The following is a 19,229-nucleotide window of genomic DNA, read 5'->3' as shown; positions in this document are numbered from 1 at the left end:
ATAATGTGAACCGCTAAACTAACACTAAACTATATCCTTGAAAATGCTCTGGTGGTAAATTTTATGTTATGTGTATTTTATCACAATTAAATTTTTAAACGAAATAAACTATAAAGTCCCCCAAATTATTTATATTAGGAAATAATTCTTGTCTGTATCACATGGGTGATAAGGGCCAGAATAACTTGTCAGACTTGAACTTCCTCTGTTTTGTGAGATAGACCTTTATCTGTTTTGTGAGTCTAGGCATCTGCTTTAACCTTTCCTGACAGTATGCAGGGGCGGTCCTAGTAACCAGGGTCTTGAGAAGCTGCGGAAGGGGAGTCGAGCTTAGTGGTTCTTCGGGAGGAAGTGGGGCAAAGTATAAGGTTGGGGGAAGGGGGATGGGCGGACCGGAGGGGGTCCGAGGGAGGCGACGCCGTTGCCGGAAGGCGACGCCGTTGCCTGGAGACAGCGTGGGACGCCGTTGCCAGGAGATGGCACTCTCCCCGCACCCGCAAGCCATCCAGGGCAGTGAGAAGTAGTTGGACGGATCTGAGCGGAGCCCCGCCACAGTCATGGCCAGTCGCCAAAAGGAGGTGATCATAGATGAGGTCCATCAGAACCAGATCCTGCGCGAATTGTACCTCAAAGAGCTTAGAACCCAGAAACTCTACACAGAGTACCACGTGAATCCCCTCCGCAAGGGTGAGAGGAGCTTGGGGCAGAGGAAGGGGACAGGGGCGGGGCAGGAAGGAGGGGCCTTGAGGGTGCGGGGCAGAAGTGCGGGGTGCAGCACAGTAGGAGACGCCTTCTCTGACCTCGCCCCCCTTCCTAGATTTCAGGACTCTTGATTGTTGGGGGTGAGGGTTATCTCACTCCGCATCCCATCAAATACATTAATATGTTAAAATGCCCACGCACCGCGATTAAATAGTATTTTTTGTGTTGCAAACTGGTGCAGCCACTCTGGGAAACAGTGTGGAGTTTCCTAAAAAGGTTAAAAATAGAACTACCCTACCACCCAGCAATTGCACTACTAGGTATTTATCCAAAGGATACATGAGTGCTGATTCGAAAGGGCACATACACCCCAATGTTTATAGCAGCGCTATTGATAATAGCCAAGGTATGGAAAGAGCCCAAATGTCCATCCACAGATGAATGGATAGAGAAGATGTGGTATATATATATATATATATATATATATATATATATATATATATAATGGAGTATTACTCGGCAATCAAAAAGAATGAAATCTTGCCATTTGCAACTACGTGGATGGAACTGGAGGATATTATGCTGAGTGAAATTAGTCAGTCAGAGAAAGACAAACATCATATGACTTCACTCATATGAAGACTTTAAGAGACAAAACAGCTGAACATAAGGGAAGGGAAACAAAAATAATATAAAAACAGGGAGGCAGACAAAGCATGAGACTCATAAATATGGAGAACAAACAGAGGGTTACTGGAGGGGCTGTAGGATTTTATGTTTTGTCTTGCTCTGTGTTTTGGTTTGTTGTTAATAAGCTAGTTGTTTGTTTGTTTGATTGTTTGTTTTCTCCAGGCTTCTAGTAATGTCTTAGCCCTTCAGAAAGTTCAGGGATGGTGGACTCAGGGCCCATAGCGTCCCCCGATAAAACAGCCCTGCCCCTACTCTTCTCACTTGGCACATTCTTTGGGTGGTTGCATCTGGTCCGGTAACATCAGCTGCCCCTGAATGACTCTGGGTCTCAAAAGGAGCCCCAGACCCATGAACCCAACCACTGCCCAGCTCTCTTCCCCTGGACAACCCATGGGTACCTCAGACTCACCAGCTGGAAAACTGGGGGCATCCACACCTCTCCCGCCCCCCCTGCTGCTCCTCCAGAATATCTTTGAGCAAAAGTTACCACAACCCACGTTAGTAGCCTAGAAGTCATCCTCAGTCTCTCTCTCCCTCACTCCAAACACGTGGAAGTGGTCACATCTCTCTCACCTGACCCTTCCGGGTTCTTACCTCAGCAAAAGACTGTGGTGCTTGTGGAGGCATCTCTACTTCTCACTTCCTTCCACCCTCTAATTAGGGCCTGAGTCGACCTCTCCAGCCTCTTCCCCCCACCCCCAAGCCTCCTCACTTCTGTCTGCACTGAGAGAGAGAGAGAGAGAGAGAGAGAGAGAGAGATAACTACCCTCTTCCTCCAAGCCCTCCTGACCCCACACCCCCACCTCTCCATCCTCCTGGAGCTACGCTAAAAGTGAGTTCCATCCCACCATTCCCTCTGTAAAATCCTCAGTGGCCCCGCAGCTTCTGAACTGAGGTTTAAACCAGTCAACACAGAAGACCCCTGTGATTCTGGCTCTGCTGCCCACCCAGCCCCAGTGGGACTCCCCTCCCCAGCCACACACTACTCCTTTAATAAATAGTTTAGTGCCCACTCTGTACCAGCCACACACTCCCTTCTGTCCCACCGTGTCTAAATAGAATGGATTTTCTAAATACATCACACCATTCCCCTGCCTCAGTACCATTGTTTCTTCTTCCAGAATTTCTCCCCCAACTTCCAGGCCTAATTAACAGTAGTCCACTGCAGCTCAGCTCTGCAGAGAAAATGTAATGTGATTTTCTAAACAAGAATTGCATATATTTAAGATGTACAATATGATGTTTTGATATACATATACAGAGTGAGATGATCACAGCAGTCAAGCTAAACTGCACACCCATCTCCTCAGTTACCCTGTGTGTGTGGGAGGGGGGTGAGAGTACAGAAAATGTAATGTCTTCATTTTGCTCATAACTAATCTAGTTTTCCTCTGGAGCTCCCAACCACTAATTTCAGGAATGCAAATTAACTGTCCAATTCTGTTTAAACTTGTTCCATTCCCACAATTTAACTAATCCCTTCAAGCAACACTCAGGCTTTCTAGATCTCCTGGCTCTTGTCCCTTGGGCACATGATTCATATGATCCCTTGGGACAAAGTCAGGAAATATTAGAACTTGTATTTGTGCTAGAACTTGTATTTATGTTTATTTTTAGGCGTAAAGAAAAATGATACTGCTCATAGTATATACAGACTATATAAATATACATGTATTAGGCGCATGCTTGGAAGGTTTTACTGGTAGGAGCCTGAGGCAAAAAATCACTTGGGAGACTACTTGTTCCTTCTGGCCTCTGCTCGTTTCCTACTGCCCTCCACCTAACTCACTGCACTGCAGTACTCTGGCCTTCTTGATGTTTCTCAAACTCACCAAGCTCATTCTCAGATTCTTCCCACATATCCTCACACAGCACATTCCCTCTCTTTGTTTGAAATTTTGCTCTAATATGTCTCCTTAGAGATGAGACACCCTCACCCCCCATCCCACCATCAACTCTCTACCCGTGTAAGATACTTTACTGTTCTACATCTCACTTATTTTGGCCCAAATATTTATTTGTTTACTGTCTGTCACCACAAATAGAAGATCAGCACAGGAACTTTCTCTGTTTATAGCCCTGTCTCCAGTGCACAGTAATTATGGGTTGAACGGATGTCTGTGGATTCTGCACCTCTGTTTTCACATAGTCTTCTGATGTATCAGTGTGTGTCCAACCTTGTTTGGCTGCCTGGTATGTCTACATCCCTGTAGACCACTGCTGTTTGAGAGAACCTTCTGTAATGATGAAAACGTTCTATACCTATGCTGCCCAAAATGGTAGCCATTAGCCCCCTGTGGCTACTGAGCCCTTGAAATGTGGCTAGTGTGCCCATGGAATGGATTTCTAATTGGTATTTAATTTCAAATATTCAAATTCAAGTAGCTACATGTGACTGGCAGCCACTAGACTGGACAGTGTCTCTCTGGATTGTGAGGTCCTTGTGGGCCTTATTCCCTGGTGCCCAGCACAATACCTGACATGCAGCAAACACTCAGAAAATGCTCAGCAGGTGTCTGGCCTAGGGTGGGTCGTTGAGACGGCAGGGTGTGAATGTTTTAACATGAGCTTGTGATGCTGTTTTTCTCTAGTTCACACAATCACCAGAAAGCCCATGTCTTGGCATGATAACCTGGAGGAACCTGAAGATGGTAAGTCCCAGGGCTTATGAACACCATTGAGACAGAGCACAGATACGCAGCTGGCTAGGGAGGCCTCTTGGGATAGCGGTACCTTAGGGCAACACTTTGATCATCTGAAAATTGGGCTCACGCTCATGAAGCTCATTGGAGATTGGCATACTCAACCATACAGCAGGTTCATTAACTGCCAAGCCAAGAAAAATGCTCCTAATGGCTTTGACACTGTATCCATTCATCCACTCACCAAACATCTTTGCTGTTACAAGCAGAGGTTCTGAAGTCATACTGAGTTCAAATCCCGATTCTGCCCCTCATTAGCTGTGACTTTGGGCAGATTTGTTAACTTCTCAGAACCTATCTCTCAGGGTTGTTGTGAGAATAACAGAGTAATGCAAGTACTTAGAACAGTATCTGCGGGGTAGAGACCTCATACCATAGTGAAGATGACAGACGAGGAAATTGAGAGTAAAATTGAGATGGCAACAACATAGAAAACAGGTGCCCTAGTCCAACAGTGGAGTTCTAGGAAGTCTTCTTGGAGGAGGTGGTAACATGGTGAGGTGGAGTAGGTCAGGTGAAGGAGACTGAAAGGACATTCTGAGTTATATGGAAAGGCACAGAAATGAGAGACACCAGCACGGCCCAAGACCTGCGGGTAGTTTGGCATGGCTGCAATATACAAGTGGGCGGGGCCACACTCAGGAAGGATGGAAGAGAATTTGATGGAAAGTCTAATCCTTCCTGGCAAGCTCTCCTCCTCCCCTCTACCTTCTTAGAGTAGAATTTGATGGAGGAAAGACGCAAGGTTTATGTAGGAGGTCAGGGTAGGAAGGTGGGGGTGGGTAGGAGGAGGGAGGATCTCGTATCATAGTGAGACAGACAAGAGACTAATAGAGCAGCTATCTGTAGCTATCTGTAGCTACAGCTATCTGTAGGAATTAAGCGTGCTATCTGTAGCCCAGCTAGAGGAAAGGAGAGGAGCTGGGGGCTTGCAGCAATAAGGAAAAGAGCAGGTGGTGAGGGGCCTGAGAGCTAAGCAGCAGTTGATCGCTAACTGCTTATATTAAGGATAAGCTCAGCCCAATGCCAGCCCTTAATTAACATTCCTTCATCCATCCTCAGTCATCTTGCTGGGGTAGATATTTGCCTTCCATCTTACAGATGAGCAAAGTGAGGCCTGGAGAAGTTAAACCACCTGTCAGGCCAGTAGTGGAAGGGCCAGGAATGCCTGACTACGAAGCCCAGGTTCTTCCCACTGTCAAACCGCCTCTCTCAAATTGAGACTTAGTAGGATAGAAATGGAAAAATGAAACTTTTAAAGTGCTCAAGCTGTGGAGTTACAAATACGTGTGGGGGTGGTGGCCATATATATCACCGTGCGAAGGATCTGACCTTCTTACAAGCCGCCTCCTCTCTCCACCACGGCCACATTGGCCCAGCTTGCTCGTGCCCCAGGGCCTTTGTTCTTGCTGCCTGTAGTGTGGTTTTCCTCTGCCTCTCCCTCAGGGCCGGCTCCTGCTTGGCATCTAGAGAGACCTCCCCTCACCATCCTGTCTAAAGTAGCCACCCTTGCCTCTGCGTGCCCCTTCGCCTCCCCCCTTCTACACAGCTAGCATCACTATAACCATCCGGTTTATTTGTCCCCTTGTGTATTGGGTCCCCTATCCCCCCACCTAGACCACAAGCTCCGGGAGAGCGCGAACCATAACTGTCACACTGCTCTACCTCTGGGGTCCAGAACAGTGCCTGGCACAGAGTTTGTGCTCAACAAATACTTGCTGAAAGATGAGTTTTGCAAGGCCTTGGCAGGCCCCTGAGGCCATGTGCCGTATCTCCAAGGAAGGATGTGGCCAGGGTAAAGAGCATGGGAGCTCTCGGACCCAAAGCCTGCCTCCTTCATAACTCATGCCTCATCTCCCAGCCAGGTTTCTAAATCTTCTTCACCATGCTGCCCTGGGGCCAAGGAAGAAATACCCAGAGACACAGACTGAAAGCCAAGAAATCGGATGGGACTCAGAGCCCTTGGTAAGTGTGGCTCCTTTTACTTCGGGAGCCCAAAGGCAACAGAGGTGGTGGCTAAAAAAGCAGTATATGAAGCCAGACTGGCTGGGTTTCCACTCTGGCTACCACTTCCTAGCTGTGTGACCTTGGGTAAGTGACCAAACTCTTTCCTGACTCTGTTCCCTCACTGTAGAATGGAGATATTACAGACATCACCTCATACGTTTGCTATGAGGATTAGAGGAGGTTGTATTTGTAAGGTGCCTTAAACGGTGCCTAACACATAGCAACTGCCGTGTAAGTGTTGACCAAAGGTTGCCGGTGACTGCCTGAGTTTGCCGTGCCAGTTTTTACTAGGGCGATCTTGGGCACGTAACATCACAGGGTTCCACTCCCTTATCTGTAAAATGGGAATGCTGGTAACACACACCTCATTTGATTGGAAGGGGACCGGGAGCTGCGAGGAGCCCAGGAAATGTAATCATCAGCACATTGTCACCCAACATGAGCTGGGGCTTCTGTTACTGAGGAAGAAAAGCAGGGTTTCGAACAGAGAATTTGAAGAACTTCCTGCCACGTTTGTCTTTGAACTTGCTCGTGTCTTTTGTCACTTAGAAAGTTTTAGTTTTTAAGTAGTCAAACGTGCCAGCCTTTTCCCTCACAGTTTCTGGGGTTTGTGCCTTGCTTAGGAAAACACCTTCACTATCCAGAGTTGCAAAATGACTAGCTTTCCTTTTAGATTTCCCCCCAAGTTGTTGTGTCTTTTTAACACTTGGCTCTTAGTCCATCTGTATATTTCGTGCCTGATGTGAAGCTGGAGACACTGTTCCTCAGCTCTGACAGAGCTTCCTTCATTACCTCAAAGGCACCAAGGTCTTGCACACCCTGTATCCTTAGTTTACTGCTCCTGCAGCCTGCCTCCTGATCCCTAGCCTGTACTCCTTGGGGAGTTCTACTCAGCCTTCAGGACCACTCAGGAGGCACCTCATTATAAAGTCTCATTAAGGGATGTGCACCCCCCACTCCCCCCCAGGTAGAGTTGGGCACCTTCCTGGTACGTTTCTGTAGCACCACATGTCTCCTGCTCCTGCACCATTCAGCTCAATTCCGTGCATCAACATAACATGGTGGCTCTGGTGCCAGCGGCTGGAGTTCACATCCCAGCTCCACCACTTTCTAGCTGTGGAAACTGAACCTCTCAACTTCCATTTACCCACCTTAAAATGGGGTTAATAATATGGACACTTGAAGGTTTGTTGTGGGAATTAACTGAGACAATGTATATAAACTGCTTAGGGCAGTACCCAGCACATAGTAAGTGTTCAATAAATGGGGGCTGCTATGATGTGGGTTAGGAGGAATAGAAAGGAGAGCTTTAGCCCAACCAAGGACCGATGGGGTTCTTCTCCTGGCCCCTTGGCTTGATCCCAGATGTCTTCCGCTACTGAGTAATTTTCTAGTGTGCACCTTCCCAAGAACTGCCTACACACTGTAGTTCTTGAATTTCTGCCGTGGGCCTGGTCTTCTCGCCTATTTATATGGCTCTAGTCTGGGACGTGTGGTTCTGCTGAGGCGCTACAATGGGGAGATTGGAGTAAACAGCTGAGTAATGAAGGAAGGAAGGAAGGAAGGAAGGAAGGAAGGAAGGAAGGAAGGAAGGACTTAGCAAATAGCTGCAACGGCTCCTCCTCAGAGGTGGGGCATTGCCCTAGAGGGAGGAGACTGGGAGATAAGAAGTGGGTCCAGCAGGAGCCTCCCACCTTCACAAGGGGACTGAATCCAGGAGAGCAGTGCTCAAAGGGACAGAGGAGGAGGAGGGGTGGGGGACTAACATACAGTGTATAAGGACAGGGACAGAGAGTTGTGCAGGTAAACTATCCAACGTAGATAATTAAGCAACTTTAAAAATATTACGAAGCACAAGTAATTTAGCTTGTTAGTCTTCATTGTCTTAAAGACAAAAGGCCTGGCTCCCGTGGGTACAAAGTATGCATGTGGAAATGCATCTATTTTTTTTATTTCCTTTTCTAAAATGTATTTATCTATTTTTAATTTACCTCCAAGTTAGTTAGCATATATAGCATATAGCAATAATGATTTCAGGAGTAGATTCCTTAATGCCCCTTACCCATTTAGCCCATTCCCCTCCCACAGCCCCTCTGGCAACCCTCAGTTTGTTCTCTATATTTGAGTCTTTTATGTTTTGTCCCCTTCCTTGTTTTTCTGTTATTTTTGCTTCCCTTCCCTTATATTCATCTGTTTTGTATCTTAAAATCCACATATGAATGAAGTCATATAATATTTGTCTTTCTCTGACTTATTTCGCTTAGCATAATACCCTCTAGTTCCATCCACGTTGTTGCAAATGGCAAGATTTCATTCTTTTTGACTGCCGAGAAACATTCCATTACATATGTATACATACATACCACATCTTTACCCATTCATCTGTGGATGGACATTTGGGCTCTTTCCATACTTTGGCTATTGTCAATAGCACTGCTATAAACATGGGGGTGCATGTGCCCCTTCGAAACAGCACACCTGTATCCCTTGGATAAATACCTAGTAGTGCAATTGCTGGGTCGTAGTTCTATTTTTAACTTTTTGAGGAACCTCCATAACGTTTTCCAGAGTGGCTGCACCAGTTTGCATTCTCACCAGCAGTGCAAAAGAGATCCTCTCTCTCCGCATCCTCGCCAACATCTGTTGTTGCCTGAATTGTTAATGTTAGCCATTCTGACAGGTGTGAGGTGGTATCTTATTGTGGTTTTGATTTGTATTTCCCTGATGATGAGTGATGTGGAGCAGTTTTTCATGTGTCTGTTAGCCATCTGGATGTCTTCTTTGGAGAAGTGTCTACTCGTGTCTTTTGCCCATTTCTTCACTGGATTATTTGTTTTTTGAGTGTTGAGTTTGATAGGTTCTTTATAGATTTTGGATACTAACCCTTTATCTGATATGTCATCTGCAAATATCTTCTCCTATTCCATTGGTTGCCTTTTAGTTTTGCTGATTGTTTCCTTCACTGCACAGAAGATTTTTATTTTGGTGAGGTCCCAATAGTTCATTTTTGCTTTTGTTTCCCTTGCCTCTGGAGATGTGTTGAGTAAGAAGTTGCTGTGGCCAGGGTCAAAGAGGTTTTTGCCTGCTTTCTCCTCGAGGATTTTGATGGCTTCCCATCTTACATTTAGGTCTTTCATCCATTTTGAGTTTATTTTTGTGTATGGTGTAAGAAAGTGGTCCAAGTTCATTTTTCTGCATGCCGCTGTCCAGTTTTCCCAGCACCACTTGCTGAAGAGACTGTCTTTATTCCATTGGATATTCTTTCCTGCTTTGTCAAAGATTACCTGGCCAGACGTTTGTGAGTCCATTTCTGGGTTCTCTATTCTGTTCCATTGATCTGAGTGTCTGTTCTTGTGCCAGTACCATACTGTCTTGATGATTACAGCTTTGTAGTACAGCTTGAAGTCTGGGATTGTGATGCCTCCTGCTTTGGTTTTCTTTTTCAAGATTGCTTTGGCTATTTGGGGTCTTTTCTGGTTCCATACAAATTTTAGGATTGTTTGTTCTAGCTCTGTGAAGAATGATGGTGTTGTTTTGATAGGTATTGCATTGAATATGTAGATTGCTTTGGGTAGTATTGACATTTTAACAGTATTTGTTCTTCCAAGCCAGGAGCATGGAACATTTTTCCTTTTTTTGTGTGTTTCCTTCAATTTCTTTCATAAGCTCTCTATAGTTTTCAGTGTATAGATTTTTCACCTCTTTGGTTAGATTTATTCCTAGGTATTTTATGGGTTTTGGTGCAATTGTGAATGGGATCAATTCCTTGATTTCTCTTTCTGTTGCTTCATTGTTGGTGTGTAGGAATGCAACTGACTTCTGTGCATTGATTTTTATATCCTGTGACTTTGCTGAATTTATGAATAAGTTCTAGCAATGTTTTGGTGGAATCTTTGGGGTTTTCCATATAGAGTATCATCATCTGTGAAGAGTAAAAGTTTGACTTCCTCCTTGCCGATTTTGGATACCTTTTATTTCTTTATGTTGTCTGATTACTAAGGCTAGGACTTCCAATACTATGTTGACTAACAGTGGCAAGAGTGGACATCCTTGTCTTGTTCCTGACCTTAAGGGGGAAAGCTCTCAGTTTTTCCCCATTGAAGATGATATGGGGTGGGTCTTTCATATATGGCTTTAATGATCTTGAGTTACGATCCTCCTATCCCTACTTTCTTGGGGTTTTTTATCAAGAAACGATGCTGTATTTTGTCAAATGCTTTCTCTGCATCTATTCAGAGGATCATGTGGTTCTTGTTCTTTCTTTTATTGATGTGATGAATCACATTGTTTGTTTTGCAGATATTGCACCAGATCTGCATCCCAGGTATAAATCCCACTTGATCGTGGTGAATGATTTTTTTAATGTATTGTTGAATCTGGTTGGCTAATATATTGTTGAGGATTTTTGCATCCATGTTCATCAGGGAAATTGGTGTGTAGTTCTCCTTTTTAGTGGGGTCTTTGTCTGGTTTTGGAGTCAAGGTTATGCTGGCTTCATAGAAAGAGTTTGGAAGTTTTCCTTCCATTTATGTTTTTTTGGAACAGCTTCAAAAGAATAGGTGTTAACTCTTTAAATGTTTGGTCGAATATTTCTGGAAAGCCATCTAGCCCTGGACTCGTTTTTTGGGAGATTTTTGATTACTAATTCGATTTCTTTATTGGTATGGGTCTGTTCAAATTTTCTATTTCTTCTTGTTTCAGTTTTGGTAGTTTAAATGTTTCTAGGAATTTTTCCATTTCTTCCAGATTTACTGGCATATAATTGCTCATGATATTCTCTTATTATTGTTTATATTTCTGCAGTGTTGGTTGTGATTGCTCCTCTTTCTTTCTTAATATTATTTATTTGGGTCCTTTCCTTTTTCTTTTTGATCAAACTGGCTAGAGATTTGTCAATTTTGTTAATTCTTCCAAAGAACCAGCTTCTGGTTTCATTGATCTGTTCTACTGTTTTGTTTTGTTTTGTTTTGTTTGAATAGCACTGATTTCTGCTCCAATCTTTATTATTTCCCATCTTCTGCTGGTTTCTGGTTTTATTTGCTGTTGTTTTTCCAGCTGTTTAAGGTTTGAGGTTAGGTTGTGTATCTGAGACCTTTCTTCCTTCTTTAGGAAGGCCTGGGTTGCTATATACTTTCCTCTTATGACAACCTTTGCTGTGTCCCAGAGGTTTCGGGCTGTGGTGTTACCATTTTCACCGGCTTCCATGTACTTTTGTATTTCCTCTTTAACAATGTGGTTAGCCTTTTCATCCTTTAGTAGGATGTTCTTTAGTCTCCAAGTATTTGTTACCTTTCCAAATCTTTTCTTGTGGTTGATTTCGAGTTTCATAGTGTTGTGGTCTGAAAATATGCACGTTATGATTTCCATCTTTTTGTACTTGTTGAGGGCTGATTTGTGTCCCAGTAGGTGATCTATTCTGGAGAATGTTCCATGTGCACTGGAGAAGAATATATATTCTGCTGCTTTAGGATGAAATGTTCTGAATATATCTGTTAAGTCCATCTGGTCCAGTGTGTCATTCAAAGCCGTTGTTTCCTTGTTGATTTTTTGATTAGATGATCTGTCCATTGCTGTGAGTGGGGTGTTGAAGACCCCTACTATTATGGTATTATTATCAATGAATTTCTGTATGTTTGTGATTAATTGATTTCTATATTTCAGTGTGCCATGATGGGATGTTTACAATTGTTAGGTCTTCTTGGTTGGATAGACCCCTTAATTATGATATAATGCCCTTATTCATCTCTTGTTACAGTCTTTATTTTAAAATCTAGGTTGTCTGATACAAGTATGGCTACTCCAGCTTTCTTTTGGTGATCATTAGCATGATAGATGGTTCTCCATTCCCTTACTTTCAATCTAAACATGTCTTTAGGTCTAAAGTGGGTCTCTTGTAAACAGCATAAAGATGGATCTTGTTTTCTTATCCACTCTGTTACCCTATATCTTTTGATTGGAGTGTTTAGTCCATTGACATTTAGAGTGAGCACTGAAAGATATGAATTTATTGCCATTGTGTTGCCTGTAGAATGGTAGTGTCTGGTGGAATTTTCTGGTCCTTTCTAGTCTTGGTTGCTTTTGGTCTTTTTTGTTTTGTTTCATCTTTTCTCCCCTAGGAGGGTCCTCCTTAAAATTTCTTGCAGGGCTGGTTTAGTGGTCATGAACTCCTTTAGTTTTTGTTTGTCTGGGAAACTATATCTCTCCTTCTATTTTGAATGACAGCCTTGCTGGATAAAGAATTCTTGGCTGCATATTCTTGATGCACTTCAGCACATTGAATATATCCTGCCATTCCTTTCTGGCCTGCCAAGTTTCTGTGGATAGGTCTCCTGTGAACCTGATCTGTCTTTCCTTGTAGGTTAAGGACTTTTTTTCCCATGCTGCTTTCATAATTCTTTCCTTTGTTTTGTGAATTTGACTATGACATGCCTTGCTGATGGTCGGTTTTTGTTGAATTTAGTGGGAGTTCTCTGTGCTTCCTGGATTTTGATGTCTATGTCTTTCCCCTGGTTAGGAAAGTTTTCCAGTATGATTTGTTCACATAAACTTTCTACCCCTTTTTCTCTCTCTTCATCTTCTGGGACCCCTATGATTTGGATGTTACTCCTTTTTTTTTTTTTTTTTGGATGTTATTCCTTTTTAATGAGTCACTGAGTTCTCCAATTCTCATTTGAGTTCTCTAATGCTCTTTTGCCTCAGTTTCCCTCTTTTTTTCCTACTTCATTTTTCTCCATAAGTTTGTTCTCTATATCACTGATTTGCTGCTCTGCCTCATCTGTCCTTGCTGCTGTGGCATCCCTTTGAGATTGCATCTCAGTTATAGCATTTTTAATTTCATCCTGACTGGATTTTGTTTCTTTTATCTTTGCAGAAAGGGATTCTATGCTTTTTCCAACCCCCGCTACTATTCTTACTATTGTAACTCTAAATTCTGTTTCAGACATCTTGCTTGTGTCTCTGTTGATTAAGTCCCTGGTTGTCATTTCTTCCTGTTCTTTCTTCCGGGGTGAATTCCTTTGTTTCGTCATTTTGGAGGAAGAAAAAGAATTAATAAAATAAAAATTTAAAGTTAAAAACAACACAAAAAAATCAAATAAAGGATGCTAGATCCTAGGTGTGTTTTGGTCTGGCTGTTGAAAGGACCTTGATAGAATAAAGAAAAAGGGAAAGAAAAGAAAGAAAAAAAAAGAAAACACTTGAAAGTTTTAAAAAATGAATACAATAAAATAGAATAAAGTGAAATGATGAAAGTAAAATATAATAAAAAATTTTTAAAAACCCTGGTAAACATAGTAGAAAATTTTAAAGAAAAATCTTTTTATAAAAACAGAAAATAAAAATAAATTTTTCTCTTTCTGTATTCAAGAATAAGGAAAGAAAAAGAAAAAAAGTGGAATAGATGGACAGGCAAACAGAAAGGAATACGATGGAAATTACATCCAGTTTCCCCTAAAGTCAAACTATGAAGCACTTTATAGTCTGTACCTAAGCAGGTGGAGAGACTTGTGTTCCTCTAGAGCACAGTTGGTCAGTTGGCCAGCGGCTGGTGTAACAACTCCATTTCTCCACTAGATGGTGCTGCTTAGCTTACTGGGGTGGATTGTTGTGGCGCGTGTGTATGTGCATGTGCAGGAGCAGTGAAAATTGTGTCACCCAGCTACCCAGTCTCTAGTATCAGAACTCTGTGCTCGCCTACTGGCAATCAAGCACCCCTATCCTGAATTTTATCTCAATGGGGCTGTGTTTCCAAACCCCTCACTTCTGAGGGCCTTGTGGTTTTGACCCATTCAGACCCTCTGGGGGAGGGTCTCACAGAGTAGCGGCCAAGTGCTGGCCCACCTCTCGGAATGCTCACATGACTGTGCCGCTGCATTTGCCCAGAGACGGCGGCTGGGTGCCAGCCGCCCCAGGAAAAGTTCATGCAATCACATAGCAACAGAGTTTCAGGGTTTATGGAAAATCACAACACACATCTGGCACCAGTCTTCACCACCTCAACGTCCTTGTTCCAGCACCAGCAAATGTGGCTGTTCTCTGGGGTCTGCTGGGACCTTTGCCTGTGGGGAGGCTGCACAACCTCTACCAAATGTCCTCCCAGCTGGGGAACTGCCTCTCCCCATGTGGCCCAAGGACCCCTCAGATCTCGCTGTCTGTTCCTGGGGATTCACCCTTCCCACCAGAGGTCTATCAGGTATCGAGCTGCAGAGTTTCAGACTCTGTGCTCCCCCTGTTTATAGAGTCTTAATGAAATTTAAATCCTCTCCTTTCTCCTTTTATTGTTAATTACCTTATGGGTGTTTCCACTCTTTCTCTTTCTCTCCAGATGCTTTCAGGAGGAGTGCCTTTCCTCTATTCTACCCCATGTCTCCATCCTCTCTCTCCAAGCAAAAACAGCTCCTTGCCCTCTGAGGCTTCTCTCTCCCCCAGTTAACCTCTCTGCACCACATACCTGTCAAGTTTGTGGCTTAAGTTATGCAGATTGTTGAGTTAATCCTCAGATCAATTTTCTAGGTGTGCAAGATGGTTTGGTGTTGATCTAGCTGCATTTCAGGGACAAGAGACACAAAAAACTTCCATATTGCTCTGCCATCTCGGCCCTTCCCCCAGAAATGCATCTTTGACCAGCACATCTCATGGCAGGCTCACCCGGCCATGACAGGAAGCACAAGTATGGCTGTCCCAGCCAGGGGGACCCTCCTAGGCCTCGCAGATAACCAACTGTGCATGCCAGATCAGCCATCACTGTGGAGTTGCAAAGGGTCTGCAAATAGGTCAAGCCTGTTCATCATTACAATGCCATTAGATGGCACTGCTGGCATAATAAGAAAGTATTCCTCCCAAAAAAGTTAGATCCAGGTGTTTTGCAACCATAAAAGGCAATTAAGCCAGAGTTCCAGAGTGATACATTTGGGGGCAGAAGAATTGATCAGGCCTAACTTACCTTAGGGCTGGCTCCCTACCCCCTAGCAGGGCCTGACCCTAGACTAGCAGAGAACCCCAATCCCAATAGTAGGACACTGGGGAAGCCATACTCGAATACCTCTCAGCTTCTGCTCTCCTAGTAACATTTGATGAAAATGTATCCTTTCAGTTAATTGCATAAATTAATCTTCTAGCTTCTGTAAGATTTATGTGTCAGAGTGCTTGCTCTTAGTTCCCTGTGTGACTGCTTCAACAACATCCACTCCTTCATTCAACAGATGTGTACTGAATCCCTAGTGTATGCTGGATACTGTTCTAGGTGCTGGGGATAAGCAGTGAGTGCCACAGATACAGGACTCGCCCTCGTGGAGCATACATTCCAGCAGTCCACAGGCGTGGCCTCCAACTCAAGCCTGGGAAAGGCAAGAGCAGCCACATTGCATATAGGTACTCTCATTCAGTCCTACGACTGTTTTGATGCAATTGCTGTCATCTCCTTTTCCCAAACAAGGCTGAGCAAGGAGAAGCCTCCAGTGCTTTTGGGGCCCGGGTGCATCCAACTACGGGACCCATGTCATCCCCCTCTCCAGAAGCTTCCTTCTGACACCTGTGTTCTCCTCTTTAGGTCAGCCCCGAACGTGGTGACCACAGGCTGAACCACTTCAGGGTCTACAATGACATCACTCTGTACAAGGCTAAAATGTGGAGCCTGGGAGAGGATGATCGCCACAAATAGTGTCCCAGCGGTGACAGCAGCTCTGTCTAATACCCAATGTGTGTGCTGCCTGGATAACTAAAGATTATTTTGAAGCCTCAGTCTGACTTTTCCTATTTGGAGTCTCACATTTCTCCTTTCTGCCCAAGTCCACCGGTTCATATCCTTAATCTTAAAACTGGCGGCAGAATTCCAGTTTAAGATGCATACAGTATTTCCTCTGCCTCCCCGGATCCCAATAAGGGATAATAAAAGGACAAAAAAGGTATGGATGCACAACAGAGAGAATGAGAGAGGAACATCAGCTACCAAGAAGACTGAAGACATATTTAGAAGATGGGAAGCTGATGGAGGAAAGTGAGGAAATCACAAATGGGACATGCCGAATGGGACACCTCTGACTCAGAGAGACAGGGGTGTGAGGCGGGGAACTGAAAATGGACATTGGTAGGGAGACCTTTCCCCCCACCAACACACACACTAGCCAGACACATAACACCTCATACAGTGGAGGTCTACTCCTAAGGAAATGGGAAAAGCCCAAGGATCCGGGACACAAAGTAAAACACAGGGTAGGAGTGAGGTGTGACACCACCAATGAAAATCGGTGAAAGTAAGATTGAACCCCTAGTCCACACATATATTGCGCTTTTACCCCAGGTTTGAAGCTGGAAGGTTCCTCTCTGGAAAAATGAAATGGCTCTAAAGACCCCCACGTAGTACCACTTGGAAGTCCTATTGGAAAAGTGCCGGTGGGGGAGGGGCGCCTGAGTGGCTCAGTCAGTTGAGTGTCTTTTGGCTCAGGTCATGATCCCAAGGTTGTGGGACTGAGTCCCGTATTGGAGCCTGCTTAGGATTCCCTCTCTCTCTTCCCTGCTCTCACCCACTTTCTCTCTCTCAATCTTAAAAAAAAAAAAAAAAAAAAAGCCAGAGAACTCCAGGCTGGTGAACACACGGAGGGTGTGGGAGGGGGCGTGCCCAAGAGGGCATGGCAGCCCCACATCTTCCCTCGGATACCTTGCTCCAGGTATCTCTTCCATTAGACCCTTCTTGAGTTATGCCTGAAAGTCAAAGCCATCTATTGCTGAGATCACTCCTGCTTTTGGAACCTGACAGATCAAACTGCAGATCAAGACTGCAAATCCAAGTGGCCTTCCCCTGGGAGACATTTTCATACAATGCAATGATGACTAATTAGTAATGACTACTTGGGCATCTAGAAATGTGCCAGTATCTCTTAACTATTATAATTGTTTTGCTGGAACAGAACCAGGAGGTGACCTGTGATGTCACAGAAAGATAGATGTCTTTGTCCCCTGTTCCTGACGTAGTTCCTAAATCCCTTGTATTTCCTGAGAGAGGTGATAGGGCCATCTTTTATTCTTTGTAAAAATTTTTAATGTTTATTTTCGAGAGAGAGCACGAGCAGGGGAGGGGCAGAGAGAGGAGGACAGAAGAACCAAAGCAGGCTCTGTGCTGACAGCACAGAGATGTGGGGCTTGAACTCACAAACCCTGAGATCATGACCTGAGCTGAAGTTGGACACTTAACCAACTGAGCCACCCAGGCACCCCACATTTTATTCAAATGAGGAACTCTTGGCAGCTTCTAGATAGCTGCAGAATGGGGGCTGCTTATCAGAAAGACCAAGCCTTGATTAGAAACTTGGAACTTTAGCCCTACCCCCAACCTCTGGGGAGGGAAGAGGGACAAGAGGTGAACCATCACCAATGGTCAGTGATTTCATCAATCATGCCTATGCAGTAAAACTCCATTAAAGAAAAAAAAAAAGAAAAGAAAAAAAAGAACAAAACAAACCCAAACTGCAGGATTGGGAGAGCTTCCAGTTGGTGAGCACATCAAGGTGCTGGGGGCTGGGGGGGGGGGGGTGCCCGGAGAGGGGGTGAAAGCTCCAAGCACCCTCCCTACCCCCATAGCTGCAAGCAGCTCATTTTAACAGTCCTGCACTGCTGTGCAAAGTGAGGATTGCCTGGGTACAGAGTAACAGCTTTCTTTTTGTTTTGTTTTTGGTGACATTGAGAAGGAATTGAACATGCTGTATTTAAAGGAACAGACTTGTAGGAGCACAATGACCACTTTCAGAGCTGACAATTTTGTGACGAGAAAGAACCAGGGACCTGATCTATCTTATAATTTACACTAGATCAGAAAATTAGACTCACATTTCTGCCTATCAACTGTCTACCTTTTATGCTTCTCTCAAAATACAACATCCACGATGATGAATACATTTTTTAAAGTTCGTCAAAGTATTAAAAACTTCTGTTGTTAAATGCGGACAATGAAAAAAAATAGTAAAACTAATATTTGGTAGACTGTAACTTAAAACATTAAAATCACTGAGAATCAACTGTTTCATTTGTGAAAAAAAAAAACGTGCTTGCCTTTTTTCCTTGTATGACACAGAGCAAGCTTCCTTTCTACACCTTGGCAAGTTGTCTGACTCCCCAAGCTTGGATTCACCTCCAACACTTTATCATTTGGCCTTTCAATGTTACAAAATACCTCCAGGAGTCCCTTTAATGTGAGGTTTGCTACCAGTGTCCCCTCCTCTGGGACATCTCCATCTTTTTCCTCATCGTGTCTATAGGCTCACTTTCGCTCCTCCTCTGGCTGCGTATCCAGTCTCCAGAAAGCAAGTGTCACCATTCTCTCGTCACCTGTCTCTCCCGCGGCTCCACTCGCATCCTAGCATCCTATTCAAATGTCACTTCCAACCTTATCACGGTTGCTCACTTGTTGCGCTTTCACTTTGTTGCCTGATCCTCCTTTGTCTACTTTTGTAAAATGTCATGTGGGTTTATCCCTGGGAGGCTAAGAGGCAACACAAGTGCACCCTTGGCCACCTGTGCGTGAACTGAGATGTGCCACGACCCACCACCAGACTTTCAGTGACAGTTGGTCACTAAGTATCGAGTAGGGATTTGTGGACAGGAGAGCTGGCAGCAAAGTTGCTACTTCCTGCCATTACTCACAGTTAACAACACTTTCAGTAACTGAAATGTGGACAGTGTGGCTGAGAAACTGCTACCTTGAGCACTGAAATCCAGGCATAGCAAGAAGGGCCCTTACAACCGAAATCCACACACGGCAAGAAAAGCCTGCACTTGGCACTGAGAACTGCCAGGGCCCCACCTATCCCTCCATGCATGGGACTGCAATTTAATGCAATATGAGGGATGCTACTGCCTGCACCCTGGTGATCCTTTGAGGGCTGAAACAGCAGAGGAAATGACTTAAAGGACTTCTATGAAGTCCACCTCTGAAATTGATTCCATTCGCTCTATAAGAAAAAAAAAGGGGGGGGGGAGGTAGCAACATAGTTTTACATCCTGTACAAGTACTAGCAGTAATGACTTACTTTTGGCCTTCGCAGTGGAAACTACTGCTAACCTGTGTTCTCCTTTCTTAAAACTCTCAATTATGTTCCACACGTAATTCAAAGTCTTTAATGGATACATTACTCCATC

At 44.2% G+C, this 19,229-nt stretch overlaps 1 protein-coding gene across 1 annotated transcript; it reads left to right on the top strand.

The window, feature by feature from the left end:
- Nucleotides 1-417: 417 nt before the first annotated feature.
- On the top strand, nt 418-15,839 carry CFAP144 (cilia and flagella associated protein 144). The gene is made up of 4 exons (XM_058717769.1): nt 418-687; nt 3,984-4,043; nt 5,956-6,059; nt 15,649-15,839. Exons 1-4 carry the CDS (start codon nt 558-560, stop codon nt 15,757-15,759), a joined length of 405 nt encoding a protein of 134 aa, XP_058573752.1. The 5' UTR covers nt 418-557; the 3' UTR covers nt 15,760-15,839.
- Nucleotides 15,840-19,229: the final 3,390 nt, after the last annotated feature.

Source organism: Neofelis nebulosa, chromosome 2 (assembly GCF_028018385.1).
Source record: "Neofelis nebulosa isolate mNeoNeb1 chromosome 2, mNeoNeb1.pri, whole genome shotgun sequence".
NCBI lineage: Eukaryota > Metazoa > Chordata > Mammalia > Carnivora > Felidae > Neofelis > Neofelis nebulosa.
The sequence above is the reverse complement of the archived record's forward strand: the minus strand, read 5'-3'. Positions and strand labels throughout refer to the sequence as shown.

What these genes read in the sequence shown, in the direction of transcription:
- CFAP144 (XM_058717769.1), top strand. Translation starts at nt 558, where the DNA reads ATGGCCAGTCGCCAAAAGGAGGTGATCATAGATGAGGTCCATCAGAAC. An exon ending in CGTGAATCCCCTCCGCAAGG is followed by an intron (nt 688 to 3,983) that starts GTGAGAGGAGCT and finishes GTTTTTCTCTAG; the next exon opens with TTCACACAATCACCAGAAAG. An exon ending in GATGGGACTCAGAGCCCTTG is followed by an intron (nt 6,060 to 15,648) that starts GTAAGTGTGGCT and finishes TCTCCTCTTTAG; the next exon opens with GTCAGCCCCGAACGTGGTGA.